At 38.1% G+C, this 17,064-nt stretch overlaps 1 protein-coding gene across 4 annotated transcripts in view; it reads left to right on the top strand.

Moving 5' to 3' along the window:
* Positions 1 to 2,856: 2,856 nt before the first annotated feature.
* ABL2 (ABL proto-oncogene 2, non-receptor tyrosine kinase) overlaps positions 2,857 to 17,064 on the top strand; it is a 112,530-nt gene continuing 98,322 nt past the window's right edge. For all 4 annotated transcript variants that reach the window (XM_063106223.1, XM_063106219.1, XM_063106220.1 and 1 more), the window contains exon 1: positions 2,857 to 3,270. In XM_063106223.1, the coding sequence (XP_062962293.1) occupies positions 3,114 to 3,270 (157 nt within the window). In that variant the 5' untranslated portion in view covers positions 2,857 to 3,113. The remainder of the gene's footprint in view (positions 3,271 to 17,064) is intronic.

Genomic DNA, 17,064 nt, shown 5'->3' with positions numbered 1-17,064 from the left:
AAATACAGACTGGTGAAGACAGGGATTAGCGAGGTGTTGTTCACAAGCTCCTTGCTTCTGGTGTGATATTGCTCCTGTTACAGGGAAGATAGGGATGATGAACATCTGTGTCCTCAGTGTTCCTTGCCGGTGTTGGTGATGTATCTATCTTTCATGCCAACTCCTCCCCAGTGCTTGGGTAAGGCTGTCCCTGCACCACTATGCCCCATCCAGGCTATTTTCTTTTTCTGGTTTCTGCTCCTGCCTGGATCTCCCAGCTGCTTTCAATTCAGTTTGAGATGGTACTACTTGGGACTGTTCTAAATGTTGAGCGGTGGCAGTAACCACTACTTATGGTAATAAATCTTATGTAATTCTCAGGCAAGTCACTTTGGTTTGGTTACAATGAAGTGAAATATACAACTAGGTCTCTCTCTAGTCTATTCTCTTGGCCCTACCCCCTTCTTACAGTTCCCATTTCACTTTGAAAATGAAAGAGTGGAAAACATTTACAGGATCATGCATGTATCCTGTCTCCACCTACAGTACATTTGTTTTAGTCTAGATAGGATTTTAAGCATCAGCGGCAGGGAAATCTTCATATGCAAACCAAAGGTATTGGGCCAAGCCCGTGGCGCACTTGGTAGAGTGCTGCGCTGGGAGCGCGGCAACGCTCCCGTCGCGGGTTCGGATCCTATATAGGACTGACCAGTGCACTCACTGGCTGAGTGCCGGTCACGAAAAAACGACAAAAAAAAAAAACAAAAAACCAAAGGTATTATGTAATAGTTCACATGCAGGTAGCTGGTGATAACCAGGTAGGAATGACTGATAAAGTGATACACGATTCTGCATGTTTTTATTGGTTGGGTGGTGTTTTTGTATTTAGTTAGATGCAGAGTGGCAGGAGGAGGAGATTTGCCTAAATAAATCCTGTAGAATTTGTTCTATGATCTATGTATATACTACTTGAAGAAGTTAGGCTTGTAAAAGTTGATGAACTTTGAAAACATTACTTTTTTTGTACTAATAGTATATGCTTATATGACACATTATATGCCAAATACTGTTTTAAGTACTTCATACATATTAACTAATTTAATTCTCACAATAGCCCTATAAGGTAGTTTTATTTGTTATCATCATTTTACAGATGAAGAACTGAGACACAAAAAGGTTAAGTACTTTGCCTAAGATCAAATAGCTAATAAGTGTGAGAGCCCAGTTTGGAACCCAAGTAGTCTGGCTTCAGAGTCCTTGATTTTAACCACTGCACTATGCTATACTCATCTATTCTTACATACCATGCATAAATTAGCAGAGAAACCAAACCATTATCCCCAAATGGAAATTCTCTCAGATAATAATAATCAAACAATAAGCCAAATTCTGCCTCTATGATGGTCTTTATCCCTTATGAATGAATTGTTTTCAGTAGTTGCAAACACTTTGAGAATTAAAAGAACAGAAAGTATTTTAAACACATGAAAACTTTAATCCAAATGGAAAATTCATATTCCATTCAGTGCCACAGCAGAGTGTTTCTGTTCCCATTTTGGAGGTAATTTCAGTTATTTCTGGCCACACCCTGGATGGCAATGGAATAATTTCATAGCGCTCTTATAATAGTGAATATCTACGTCAGGGAATGGTTCATTGAAGGTCAGCCTGGTTCCATGTAAAGAGCTACATCCACTTCTTCCTTCAACCCTACCTTCTCAATGGTTGTTTTGTTCCTTCTTTGCAATGGCTCTCATCCTCTCTACTTTAAAGCAAATTTCACTGTGGTACCTCCAACAACTGATACTTTTTATAAAGCAAATAGGGAAGCCAAAGGAATAGCAGGAGGATAATGGGGGCTGGCCAGTTAGCTCCTTTGGTTCAGTGTTGATAACACCAAGGTCATGAGTTTAGATCCCTTACCAGCCAGCTGCCAAAGGGGGAAGAAAAAAAAAATGCACGAGGGTGGGGGTGGGGGTGAGTGGTGAATTGTGTGTGTGTATATATATGTGTGTGTGTCTGTGTGTGAATAAAGAACACTTCTCTTCTGCCTAATTCACTCTCTTTAGACAATAAGCTAAAGATGAGTAAGTTCCGACCCAGAAACAGGTCAAAGATATATTTTTTCTCCTTTGTGACCATGTGCTCAGTGTATAAAGCCTGCCAGTGGGAAGATTAAATTTACTGTCAAGGATCTTAAGGGAAACAGAAACACACGTGTGGATAGATGGTAAAGGAGTTCCAGAAAAATTCATGGTAATACAATATGAGGAATGGGGCTACAATAAGACTCTACAGTGCACACAACCCAGGCCAGTGCAATTTAACATCATTAAATAATTTCAAAAAATTAAAATGAAATGATAATGTAGCATTTTACTACCTTCATGTGAATTTTATACGATTTTAATTTTGACTCTAGGCCTGCTGCCGAAAAGGGTGTTTAAAGGGATCCTTCTGGGCATTTTAAGGATCCTCAACTAGATGGCAAAGACCAAAGGCCTTGTGCTTCTCTGCCCCAACTGTCCCTGCAACTGAGCTGCGCACGTGACTGATTTGACAGGTGGAGGTGGGACAGGGAAGGCGGGAGACCGACCAACCCGAAAAGGCGGTAGCGAGTAGCGGAGAACGTGAGAGGGGATCGGCTAAGGCGGATTCAGAGCGGTGAACGGACAGAGGGTAGAAAGACCTGGAGCAGCTGCAGACGCGCAAACGAGGTGGGCACTGGGGACCCACCCTGTGAGGAGGCGGGGGCGCGGGGCGGGGCCTCCGGGAAGCCCTCCCTCTGAGTAGCGGCGGTGACTGGTCGGGCGGGGGGCGGGGGGCGGGAGACGCTCTGTCTCACGCTCTTCCAGTGCTCGGTGGTTTAAAGATGGCGGCGGCGGCGGCAGCGGCAGCGTTGAGGGCGCGGGGCCGCCGGAGGGGGAGGGAGAAGCAGAATCTGTGAGTCGGCGAGAGGCAGCGCGGCGTCTTCTCTGAGGAGTCCGGGTGTGGAGCCGCCAGCGGCCAGGCCGCTCAGGGCCGGGGCCTGGGCTGGGAAGGAGAGGCCGGAGCAGCGCCAGGAGTTCGAGGCCGGAGCCGAGGAGGAATGTGACCAGGGGTCGGCGGGTGCGCGGGAGTACACGAGCACAGGGATGGGGCAGCAGGTGGGCCGCGTCGGGGAGGCTCCGGGGCTCCAACAGCCTCAGCCCCGCGGAATCCGGGGCAGCAGTGCAGCCAGGCCCGCCGGCCGCAGGCGAGACCCGGCGGGACGTACTACAGAGACCGGCTTCAATATCTTCACCCAGCATGGTGAGTGTGTCCGGGAGCTGGCGCGAGGGCGTGGGGGAGGCCGGGGGTGGGGTCGGGGCGGGGTGGGAGGCGGACAGGCAGCTCTAAGGGGTATAGGGGTGAAGGGGTGCCTGAGAGTGGGGGCGGAATCTGCTGCCATCTGGGCCAGTCACGGGAGGCGAGTCACACCCCTCCCCCCTCCCGTCTCCAGCCTGGCTGGCAGCTCCCGGGGGCGGAGAAGGAAAGAGAAGTGGTCTTAGGGACTGTGGATGGACTGTCCTCAACCCTGGGACGGGACTGTGCAAATGGAGGAGGACAGAGGATGGTATCCTCAGGGGAGGGAAGGATGAAGGGAGATATGAGCTCAGTCCCAGAGGTGGGAGTACAGACGGGTTGGTACCGAAGCGAACGTGAATTGTGCCCCAAGGGGTTGGGAAATAGGGACTGAATCTCAGGAGATTGTGGTGTGTAAGGTATATAAGTCAGGCGATGAGCAGTGTCAGGATAGTGAACTGAACAGTGCCTTGAAATACCGTTCCTTTTGACATTTTTTTGTGTTTATTTTTTCCAAACTAGAATTGAAGGGCTTTGCCAAAGCCTCTGTTCTGTGCTTTTGAGTAGGACACACAATTCTGAGACGGCTGGCAGGATCTAGAAGTTGGGGGTCATGGTTAGGACTTTGGTATGGATATGAACAGAAGTATTTCTTTGTATTCTGTGCGTGTGTGTATGCATGTACATATATACATGTATATATCTTGTATATAGTCTGGAACCTATTTGGTCTCATTATCTATGTATTTTTAGAAGAGTAGTCTCCGAATGCTTTTGTCACACATTCTTATCTGTAAAAATTTTGAGCACATATTCTCATTATGTCTGTACCCTTATTAATTATATACATGTACTACTGTACTAATGTTATGTACCTTATAAACATACACAGAAAAAGAATTTAAGAAAGGTCGAGGTGAAAAATAAGTATAATAAAAGTTCTAATCTTTTTTCTTTCCTGCAGCCCAGTGGATTCTTTTGCACCTTCTCAGAGGTGTACTTGTGCTACTTTTGAGACCACTTTTTTAGAGGAAGGAAGAATAGAAAAGGGGAAAAAACAAAATTGGCCCTAAGATCTGAGAGGGGCTGAAGATATCAGCGTGACTTCTATAGAAAGGACTAAGTAGTTGAAATTAGATAAGACAAAGCAAACTGGAGTTTCACTGAGGATGCATGTAGAAAATAATAAAGGATAAATGAGGCAGGGTGTTCTATACTGTACAATTTAGGAAAGGGGAGGAAGAAAAAGTGTGAACTATTTGAAATGGAGTTTTGGAGGAAGTTATACATGGTAGCATACTAAGAAAGAGATGAAACCAAGGATCTGTGGCTACTACATGATTTGTGTCAAAGAGTTCTGGGTTTGGATTTGGTGAATAATCTGAGTTGTTTCTTAGTGGAAGACATATAGGTTATTTGGGGCCATTCAAGCTTCACATGCCTGTTAAAGATGTGCTTGAGCATCTGTCCAAGGTATATGAACATTCTATGAAGGTGCTATATGAGTTAGTCTTTATTGAAATCACTTCCTAAAACATAGAAGGAAAGAATGGATTACTCGTTTTCAGGGAGGAAATCATTCAAGTAGCTTTGCTTTGTGGGAAGTGTTACTATGCATTAAACTTGGCGACAGTGATTCTCTTCCTCTAGTACCTTATTCAGGACATAAGATTTTCTGAGAAGGAGGAAGTCATGAAGAATGGAATAGGAAGAGATTTTGAAAGGACAGATAAGATTTGGATCTGTTGAGCAGGAAAAGGAAAGCAGGCTGGGCAGGAGAAACAACTTGAGCAGGAAAAATGGAAATAGATATAATTTATTGATGGGATGGTGACAAGACATCTGTCAGGAGTCTGGAAAAAAAAAAATCCAGAGCAAAAATTGGGGAAAAAATCATAGAGCAAAAATCTCAAGAGTCAAATTGGTCCTGGCTCTATCTGGCTAGATGATTCAGTCACCGTCTTTGGGTTTCTTTATAATATAAGAAGGTTGGATTGGATGATCTCTAAGATACGTTCTGGTTTTAAGATTTTATGATTCTAACTAAGAAACAGTAGGAAGAAAACTTTGAATAGTTTGGATGGGACTGAGCTAGTGAAAATCTGGCAGTGAAGTTTATATCAGTTTGCCTGATTGGCTAGTTTATAGAATATGTCAGAACCCGAGTATGAAATGCTGAAAGGCTGGCCTTGAGTGAAGGCAGTAAAAATAGAGAGGAGGGATAAGTTCAAGGGACATTAAATTCATTCAACAAACAAAAGTTTTTTTGAGCACCAGTTATGTACTGGGTTTTGGGGACGTTGCTATGAGCATAGAGTCCCTGGCCTAATGGAACTTAAAGAAGAACTTTGTGATTCGATATGGTAGATGGAAGACGAGAGATGACTTTGAAGTACTTAAGGGCATGAACTCTAGAGCCAGTTTGCCTGGATTTGAAACTTGGCTTGGCTGCTTATTAGCTGTGTGGTCTTGGACAAATTTCTTTTTAACATTTTTGTGCCTTGGATTCCCCATTCTAAAATGGTGATGAGAGTAGTACCTAGTATTAAGTGAGTTAATATATACAAAGCACTATATAGTGCCTGGCACATAGTAAAAGCTAAATATATGTTAGCTGCTGCCATTACTACTACTGCTATTATTAAAAATAGGGATGAGTCAAAGATGACACCAAGGTTTTGAACGTGGCTAATGGGAATGATAATGGTCTGTTGACAAGTTTGGAAGTTAGAAGCTGATTGAAAGGATGGGGATAGGATAAGTTTGTTGCCAAAGACTAGTATGAAAATAATGGAATGAGTAAATGTAGGAAACAAAGGTGAAGTAAGTACTGTTTTTTAGACAGAATGGGTATTTAAAAATTTTTCTATAGATCAGGGTTTCTGAGCCTTGACGGTATTGACATTTTGGGCTGGATGATGTTTTGTTGTGGAGGCTGTCCTGTGCATTGTGGGATGTTTAGCAGCATCCCTGGCCTCTATCCACTAGATCCCGGTAGCTCCCCCATTCTGCCCCTCAGTTATCACCAAAAATGTATCCAGACACTGCTAAATCCCCTGGGAAGGGGTGGGGATTATTCCTAGTTGAGAACCACTGCTTGGAAAGGTGGTAGATTCTTAATTGAATGAATAAATGAATCAGATTCACAAGTTTCTCAGTGGACATATCATTTGACATTCACATGAAAAATCTAGATCCTAGAACAAATATACAAATTGCTGTCTTGAGTTAGCATTATTCACGTATTAGCACATAATTTAATATAAGAAAGTTAGGTCTGACAGTTACCTGTAGGTTTCAATGTAAGTCAGACATTGTATGTAGTTAATCAGTAAAAATGTACATATGTTATAGAAATGGTTTATCAGTCTGTGATTTTTCTCTCTAGACAAAATGGTACTTTTTTCATTGTTAATATGTGGGTAAGCTACAATAATAATTTACCTTGCCAAAAGTGGTTTTTGTGAATGTAATTTAGAAGGAATAAAAATGATAGGGCCATTTTTGGTATGAAAGTAGTGAGTGCTATGTTACTTTTCTGAGTTCTGCTATTGAACCTTTTTGGTGAGCTGATGTTTTGTGACTAGTAATCTAGGGTTGAATACTTACTTGTCTTTTTAGTATCTGACATACCCTTCAACAGCTGAGTTATTTCACTTCAATTTCCTTCTGTCACTTATTTTCTGAAAATTCTATTAAAAATTAACCTCAAATTATGAAGTTTTGAATAATAAAATTTTTCTCAAATCATACCATTTTAAGTGATCTGATTTATTTTTTTCTTTTGGATCTATAGTTCATGTTTTAATCTCTGCAAAGTGAAGGATGTAGGCCCCTCATGTTGAAAACAATACGGTAGAAGGTACAGGAGGGCTGTTGCAAGAAGATTTTAATTACAGTGATCTAGTATAGTGGTCACTGATTCTTATGAGAACTAACCTTAATTTATTTATTTATTTTGTTTACAGCTGGCTGGTGCAGGGATCAAACCTTGGACCTTGGTGTTATCACCACCGTGCTCTAACAAACTGACCTAAATGGCCAGCCTGAAAACTAAACTTTTAAAAAAGATATCAGCTGTTAGATTTTTATTAACTTCCAAATCTGTATAAGTTACACATGTATAGTTATGTCTATATTCTTTGCAAAGTGACAAAATAAGTTGTGGTGCAGATTCTGTTATCACAGTTCAATTGACAGTAAGATTCCAGGTAAAATGATAAAGTCTGAAATTTCTTCGTAAGGGTCTTCAGCCTACTTTGAAAAGAAACCAAAAACCAAAACAAAAGAAAAACCAGCATTCCCCCCACCCATGTATGTTATTTTTTCTCTTCACTTCACTCTCTTTTTCTAGGGAACAATGCAAATAATAGATGTATGTAGTTTTTTAGAGTTTATGAAGACTTTTTATGCCTTTAATCTCATTTGACCTTTACAACTACTCTATGAAATGGGTGAAACAGGTATTAATCTTCCCATTTTCTAAATGAAGAAGAGTTAAGAGAATTAAGTAAGTGATTTCCCAAGTTAGGAGAATTAAGTGATAGAGCTAGTACAGGAGCTCAAGTTTTTTGTCTCCAAGTCTTGCCAAAGTGTAGAGATTTAGAGAATGGGGGTTTTAGAGTCAGAGAGTTGGATTCAAATATTCAAATCCTGCCTTGTGTCTGACTTTGTACATGATTTACTACTCCAACCTCAACAAGTTGTTGAAAGAATTAAATAATAAAATTATGGGAACTTCTTAAGGAAGTGCCAGGCACTAAGCGCTCAACAAATAGCAATTTTATTGTAAAGATTATGAGTTGTATGTGAAAATATTTTGTGAACTATTGAAAGCATTGCTGTTGTTATCATAGTGATGGCATGCTAAAGTGTAGAATTGTCTTTTAAGTCTTTATTTTCTTATCAAGTGACTCTTGATTATTACAGGACTTTCAGAAAGCAGCAAAAAGATAGGGGAATTTTGTGGATCTGAAATCACTTTAGGTCTACTTGCCTTTAAAGGTAAATCTTACCCTCTCAGGAAGATTTGTCTTTAGGGGCTGGGTGTTGGTCAGAGGATACATTGTCCATGGTTCTTGTGTTTTTTTCTTCCTTCAGAGAAGTTGAACCAGATATACTGGTCAATGCAAATAAAGTTGATAGAGACCTTATTCTAAACTGGCACCTTTGTTTACTAATTAATATTTAATGACTTTTTTTGCAGACTAAGTTTTAAATAAATTTTTATATTGTAACTTTTTCATCTGACATCCTTTAAGACCTATTTTTGCCTCTCTGTATTATTTTTACATCTAGTTGTAAAGTTTTTTGTTAAAAGCTTGTTTTAGTAGGACTTTTATATTTTTGAAGTTGTAAGTCAAATTGAGCTCTTTCTTAGTATGGCATGACTCATAGAAAGATTTCAAAATACTTAAAAACCTCATCAATCTTAACAGATGTCTTCTAGAATAGGTAAATTTGTAGTCTCACTGTAGATACTTCCCCAAGTCATATAGAACAGTTTTTCTGAAACTTTAGTGTGGAGACATTGTTAAACCCAGGTTGTTGGGTCCCACTTCCAGGGTTTTGGATTCAAGTGTGAGAAGGGGCTCTAGAATTTGCCTTTCTGACAAATTTCCAGGTGTTGCTGGTCCTGCTGGTTGGGACCATATTTTGAGAACCTCTGGTAATGTTAGATTTAGAAGAGTAATGGATCAAAGGTGATTCAAAGATTTTCAAAAAACGTAATGTGCTGACTCTGTTATACTTAACGGTAGCTCAAAAGTCCATTTTTCCCAAGTCTAGTGTCCTCATGCAAGTGCTCACTGTCTTATACCATCATTTTGGTGGTTTATCTCTAAAAGTTCATATATTGAAGTTCTGTTAAGAGACACATTTTTTTTTTTAACTTTTATTTTGTCGATATACATTGTGGTTGATTATTGTTGCCCCTTACCAAAACCTCCCTCCCTCCTCCCTCTCCTCCCTCCCAAGAGACACATTTTTGAGAGAATCTGAAGTTATCAGGGAAAAGGGAGGTAGGGAGCATAGGGTTCTGCTGACAGACTTGTGCTAGAGTATGGTGGGCTTCAGTTCCTAGAAGAACTGGGTATGAAATAATTGCCATTTATTGAGTGCTGTGTGCCAGGCATGTTCTATAGTACTTAGTATCTGTTTTTTCATTTAAACCGCATAAAATCCTACATGCCCAAATTGAAAAAAGATTAGAGACCGAAGAAATTGGGATATCTATTTGCAGTTCTATAGTTTTGGCATATAATGGTGCCTAGTTACCTTTTGGGGTATGTATATATGTATTTATGTATAGGTATATGTACGAGGGTTCTCCAGAAAGTTCATGGAAAGATTTGTATTGTCTTTTAATTCTATTTTTCCATGAACTTTTTGAAGTACCCTCGTATGTGTGTATATGCAAAGATTTTTAGGCTTTTTATTCCATCTCTTTTGAGACCAGTGATGAGGTTTTCATAAAGCCACCTTATGAGATGGCTGGTTAGCTCAGTGATGAGGTAGGCCAGGTTTGATTTGTAGTCTGTGGTTATGGATTGAGACATATATGATGGTCTAATGAAGGGAGCATAGGCACTCACCGTGTTATTTGGAGTCTCATGATAATGTTGAGCGACTGTCTTAATCTCTAGACTTAGTGTTACTAATATTTCTTCCTTTCTTTCTTTTTTTTTTTTCTGCAGCTGGCTGATACAGTGATGGAACTCTGAACCTTGGTGTTATCAGCACCACACTCTAACCAGCTGAGCTAACTGGCCAGCCTGTTGTTAAGGACTTTTATATTCCCCACCTTTCTGATGATAGGTTACAACTGCTTTTCTCTTCTTGGCTTTTTAGAAAATTATCAAGAAGATTTACAGATATCAGTGATAGTATATTACACTACTATAAGAGGATGAATACATTAAGCCATGTTTCCGTATGACTGTCAGAAAGAGTATAAAATATTAGCTACATATACCCTTTAATATTAGTAGTTGACCATACTGGTAGAAGATATTTAAAGAGCTACTGACTATATACTATTGTGTATATACAGGCAGTGAGATACTGATTGCATAAATATTTATGAAATGGCTCTTGGATTCTAAGATACTAGGTTGCAAGGATTGATTTTTTTACCTTGTATCCTTCACACAGTACCTACCACATAGTAGGTGTTCTTGAGTAATTGTGGAACAATTTTTTTCTTATTTATTCTACATACATACTTCCTTTTATATATTTCTATAATAGTGTCAATGACATTTCTATAAATGTCAATTAAAAACATAAAATGTCAAATATATCTGATTAGTAACAGTTTTACTTGATAAAACTTTGTAGGTAGCTATTTTTTTCTAGATATCAATATTTAGATGTAGGAGCTTATCTGCCAGGGTATTTATTTTGAGGATAAACAAATAATTTGGGGGGGAATTATCTTATAGACTGTTAGTATTAAAAATGAAGTACTTCTGAGATCTTATATTAAAATCTGTGTAGCCAGTTCAAGTGATATACTTATTTTATTTTATTTTTTTTTGGTGACTGGCCAGTATAGGGCTTGTACTCTGGACCTTGGTGTTATACGCCCCATGTTCTAACCAACTGGCCAGCCTCAAGTTGTAAATTTAGTTTATTATTGCAATCAATATACAACTTCTGGGCTGGCCGGTTAGCTCAGTTGATTAGAGAACAGCCCTGTAACACAGGTCAAGGGTTCAGTTCCCCCTACTGGTCAGTCACCAAAACAAACAAACAAACAAAACACACACAACTTATAAGGACCTTTTTTCCCCTTAGGTAATGTAGCAGAATTTTGTTTTATTTTTTTAAATTTTAGCTTAACATTTTAGAGCATTTTCTATACCTCTTTGTTCATTATTCTGTACTACTTGCCAATGTTAACGGCTCTGAGAGAACTTTTAGCTATAATTTAGACATAACTGCTGTACGAAAGAATGTTGCTGCTCAGATAGATGTTGATGAACATCCTCATGAAACATCTAAAAAGATAGTTTTGTGTATCTGTGTGTTTGAAAGTGTGGTGTTTTGGACAATAATTCTTGATTACTAATCACTACCTTTCTGTATTGTGTGTGTGGTTTCAGTATGTAAATTTGTGGTCATTATATTAATTAGAAAATTTTCTCAGTATTGTTTTAAATTGGACTGTCACTCAAACAAATGCATAGATAAATACTCATTAAATTAACAGTATCCTAAATTTAATCTTCGTTGCTTAAAAAAATAACAGCAACATTGGACTTTTTCCCCAACTTTTGTTTGTGCTGTAAAAGTGTTGAATCCACAGTGGTGGTACTGCCTGGCTCCTCCATAGTGAACTCTGCCGATATTGGCTTTTGACCCAGTAGAAAACAAACCTCAGCAGACCCTTACCATTTGTATTTCCTGGTTTGCTTTCACTTGATGTTGAAAACTTGTTTAGAAATCTTTCACTTGATGTGGTTAAGGTCAAGGAAATGTTGTGTAGCTTAATATAACATAGTATATACACATACAATTTTGTCGACATATTCGTTTCTCTATGCTATTTCCATGAAATTAAAATTAACAATACTGAGTTAGGAGTTAAGATTGCCACTTAGCATTTTGTGGTTCCAAGTAATTACTAACATTTTCCTAAACATTTTCCTAAAACTAACAGCACTAACAAGCACGACTCTCACCACCTGTTTTTATGTTTTTGGGGTTTGTTTGTTTTTATTTTCTTTATTTGTGCTTTTATTATCCATCAACTTCTTAAAGGGAAAAAGGGTTAATGAAGATTTTTGTTACAGTAGCTTTCTTTTATTAATTTTGAAATTTGCATTTTTAATTTCATAAAAATATACAAAGGTATCCCAATGTAAAAAAAAAAATGTAACAATACAGAAGCATATAAACTAGACATGAAAGTTCCCTTTGACATCCCTGCTACCAATACATACCATAGGCTCTTATTAGAGGAAACTACTGTTCATGGTTTGAGTGTTTTCCCAGAACTTTGCATGTGTTTACATGTATATGAGTATATATATTAATAATTCTCTTGCTATTTTATAAATGGCGTTATACTATATGAATTTTTTCCCCCAACTTTTTTTTTGTATTTAATATGTCTGGAAGGCCTTTCTATGCTAGTATGTGTAGATTTCTCATTGTTTTTGTAAGTTTTATAGTGTTCCATGCTCTAGCTATTTATTTAAGTACTTTCTTTCTTTTCTTTTCTTTTTTTTTTTTTTTTGGTCAAGCTGTTTCTTTTTTTTTTTTTAATTTTATTTTGTCGATATCCAATGTGGTTGATTATTGTGGCCCATTGCCGAAACCTCCCTCCCTCCTCCCTCTCCTCCCTCCCCCCCAACAATGTCCTTTCTGTTTGCTTGTCATATCAACTTCAAGGAATTTTAGTTGTTATGTCTTCTCCCCCCCCCGGTTTTTTTGTGTGTGTGTGTGTGTGTGAATTTATTTATTTATTTTTAGCTCCCACCAGTAAGTGAGAACATGTGGTATTTCTCTTTCTGTGCCTGACTCGTTTCACTTAATATAATTCTCTCAAGGTCCATCCATGTTGTTGCAAATGGAAGTATTTCATTCGTTTTTATAACTGAGTAGTATTCCATTGTGTAGATTTACCACATTTTCCGTATCCACTCATCCGATGATGGACCATTTGGGCTGGTTCCAACTCTCGGCTATTGTAAAGAGTGCTGCGATAAACATTGGGAAACTGGTATACCTTCGACTTGATGATTTCCATTCCTCTGGGTATATTCCCAGCAGTGGGATAGCTGGTCATATGGTAGATCTATCTGCAATTGTTTGAGGAACCTCCATACCATTTTCCATAGAGGCTGCACCATTTTGCAGTCCCACCAACAATGTATGAGAGTTCCTTTTTCTCCGCAACCTCACCAGTATTTATCATTCAGAGTCTTTTGGATTTTAGCCATCCTAACTGGGGTGAAATTGTATCTCAGTGTAGTTTTGATTTGCATTTCCCGGATGCTGAGTGATGTTGGGCATTTTTTCATATGTCTGTTGGCCATTTGTATATCTTCCTTAGAGAAATACCTACGTAGCTCTTTAGCCCATTTTTTTATTGGGTTGCTTGTTTTTTTCTTGTAAAGTTGTTTCAGTTCCTTGTATATTCTGGATATTAATCCTTTGTCAGATGTATCTTTTGCAAATATTTTCTCCCACTCTGTTGGTTGTCTTTTAACTCTGTTAATTGTTTCTTTTGCTGTGCAGAAGCTATTTAGTTTGATATAATCCCATTTGTTTATTTTTTCTTTGGTTGCCTCTGACTTGGGGGTCATATTCATGAAGTCTGTGTCCAGTCCTATTTCCTGAAGTGTCTCTCCTATGTTTTCTTTAAGAAGTTTTATTGTTTCAGGGTGTATATTTAATTTTTTAATCCATTTTGAGTTGACTTTAGTGTATGTTGAAAGGTATGGGTCTAGTTTCATTCTCCTGCATATTGATATCCAGTTCTCCCAGCACCATTTGCTAAAGAGGCAGTCTCTTCCCCAGTGTATAGGCTTGGTGCCTTTGTCAAAGATCAGATGGCTGTAGGTGTGTGGGTTGATTTCTGGATTCTCTATTCTATTCCATTGATCAGTGTGTCTGTTTTTATGCCAGTACCATACTGTTTTGGTTATTATAGCTTTGTAGTATAGTTTAAAGTCAGGTAGTGTTATGCCTCCAGCTTTATTTTTTTTTGCTCAGCGTTGCTTTGGCTATGCGTGGTCTTTTGTTATTCCATATAAATGTCTGGATAGTTCTTTCCATTTCTGAGAAAAATGTCAATGGAATTTTGATGGGGATTGCATTAAATTTGTATATCACTTTGGGTAGTATGGACATTTTCACTATGTTGATTCTTCCAATCCAAGAGCATGGGATATCTTTCCATCTTCTTGTATCCTCTCTAATTTCTCTCAGCAGTGCTTTGTAGTTCTCATTATAGAGATTTTTCACCTCCTTGGTTAACTCAATTCCTAAGTATTTTATTTTTTTGGTGGCTAATGTAAATGGGAAAGCTTTCTTGATTCCTGTTTCTGCATGTTCACTATTAGAGAATAGAAATGCTACTGATTTTTGTGTGTTGATTTTGTATCCTGCTACTGTGCTGAAATCATTTATCACCTCCAAGAATTTTTTTGTAGAGGCTTTAGGCAGTTCAATATATAGGATCATGTCATCTGCAAACAGGGACAGTTTGACTTCATCTTTTCCAATCTGGATGCCCTTTATTTTCTTCTCTGATTGCTCTGGCTAGTACTTCCAACACGATGTTGAATAGGAGCAGTGAGAGTGGGCATCCTTGTCTAGTTCCTGTTCTTAAAGAAAAGCTTTCAGCTTTTCCCCATTCAGGATGATATTGGCAGTGGGTTATCATATATGGCTTTAATTATGTTGAGATACTTTCTGTCTGTACCTAACTTATAGAGGGTCTTTGTCATGAATGAATGTTGAATTTTATCAAATGCTTTTTCAGCATCTATAGAAATGATCATATGGTCCTTGTGTTTGAGTTTATTAATATGGTGTATCACATTTATTGATTTGCATATGTTGAACCAACCTTGCATCCCTGGGATGAATCCCACTTGATCGTGGTGAATAATTTTACGTATGTGTTGCTGTATTCTGTTTGCTAGTGTTTTATTGAGGATTTTTGCATCTATATTTATCAAGGATATCGGCCTGTAGTTTTCTTTTTTAGTTATATCTTTACCTGGTTTTGGTATCAGGATGATGATGTTTGCTTCATAGAATGAGTTTGGGAGATTTGTGTCTGATTCAATCTTTTGGAATAGTTTTTAAAGAATCGGTGTCAATTCCTCTTTGTTTGGTAAAATTCTGCTGTGAATCCATGTGGTCCTGGGCTTTTCTTTGTTGGGAGCCTTCTGATAACAGCTTCAGTCTCCTTTATTGTTATTGGTCTGTTCAGATTTTCTACGTCTTCATGGCTCAGTTTTGGGAGCTTATGTGTGTCCAGAAATTTATCCATTTCCTCCAGATTTTCAAATTTGTTGGCGTATAGTTGTTTATAGTAGTCTGGGATGATTCTTTGTATTTCAGATGAATCAGTTGTAATATCACCTTTTTCATTTCTAATTTTTGTTATTTGAATCTTCTCTCTTCTTTTTTTTGTTAGCCATGCTAATGGTTTGTCAATTTTATTTATCTTTTCAAAAACCAACTTTTTGATTCATTGATCTTTTGTATTGTTTTTTGGGTTTCAATTTCATTAAATTCTGCTCTGATCTTAATGATTTCTTTCCGTCTGCTAACTTTAGGTATGTATTGTTCTTGTTTTTCTAGTTCTTTAAGGTGAAGTGTTAGGTTGTTCACTTGTCATCTTTCCATTCTTTTGAGGTGAGCATTTAATGCAATAAATTTCCCCGTTAGTACTGCTTTTGCAGTATCCCACAGGTTTTGGTATGATGTATCATTATTTTCATTAGTTTCAATAAATTTTTTGATTTCCTGCTTGATTTCTTCTTGGACCCATATCTCATTAAGTAGAATGCTGGTTAATTTCCATGTGTTTGTATAGTTTCCTGAATTTCATTTGTTATTGATTTCTAATTTTAATCCATTGTGGTATGAGAAAATACATGGCATAATTCTGATTTTTTTGAATTTGTTGAGACTTGATTTGTGACCTAATATGTGATCTATCCTGGAGAATGATCCATGTGCTGATGAGAAGAATGACTATTCTGAGGTTGTTGGATGGAATGTACTGTAGATATCTGCCAAGTCCAATTGGTCTAGAGTATTGTTTAGGTCTTGTGTTTCTCTGCTGATTCTTTGCCTAGATGATCTGTCCAATATTGACAGTGGGCTGTTCAGGTCCCCTGCTATTATGGTACTAGTGTCTATTTCCTTCTTTAGGTCTAATAGAGTTTATTTTATAAATCTGGCTGCTCCAACATTGGGTGCGTACATATTTATGATTGTTATGTCTTCTTGATGGATTAATCCTTTTATCATTACATAGTGTCCCTCATTGTCTCTTTTTATGGTTTTTAGTTTAAAGTCTATTTTATCAGATATAAGAATAGGTACTCCAGCTCGTTTTTCTTTTCTGTTTGCATGGTATATCTTTTTCCATCCTTTCACTCTTAGTCTATGTGAGTCTTTATGAGTGAGGTGGGTCTCTTGAAGGCAGCATATAGTTGGGCCCTCCTTTTTAATCCAGTCAGCCAGTCTGTGTCTTTTGATGGGGGAATTTAAGCCTTTTATATTAAGAGTTGTTATTGAAAAGTGTTAATTTATTCCTAGCATTTTATTGATTATTGTTTGGTTGTCTTAGGTGTCTTTTGTTCCTTGCTTTCTGATTTACTGTTTGTTTTCTGTGTTTGTTGGTTCCTTAGGTTGTAGATAGCCTTTTTGTTTGTTTTTCTCTTCATGAATGCCATTTTTCTTATACTAGTGGGTTTTGATTTTTCTTGAGTTTTTATGGCAGTGGTAGTTATTTTTCAGGAACCAAACCCAGTACTCCCTTGAGAATTTCTTATAAGGGTGATCGTGTGGTGGTGAACTCCCGCAGTTTTTGTTTGTCTGAGAAATATACTATTTGCCCTTCATTTCGGAGGGATAGCCTTGCAGGGTATTCTTGGCTGGCAATCTCTGTCTTTTAGTATTTTGAATATATCATCCCATTCCTTTCTGGCTTTTAGGGTTTGTGATGAAAAGTCTGATGTTAGCCTGATTGGGGCTCACTTATAGGTGATTTGATGCTTCTCTCTTGTA

The sequence above is a fragment of the Cynocephalus volans genome, chromosome 8 (genome assembly GCF_027409185.1).
Source record: "Cynocephalus volans isolate mCynVol1 chromosome 8, mCynVol1.pri, whole genome shotgun sequence".
Taxonomy (NCBI): Eukaryota; Metazoa; Chordata; class Mammalia; order Dermoptera; family Cynocephalidae; genus Cynocephalus; species Cynocephalus volans.
The sequence above is the reverse complement of the archived record's forward strand: the minus strand, read 5'-3'. Positions and strand labels throughout refer to the sequence as shown.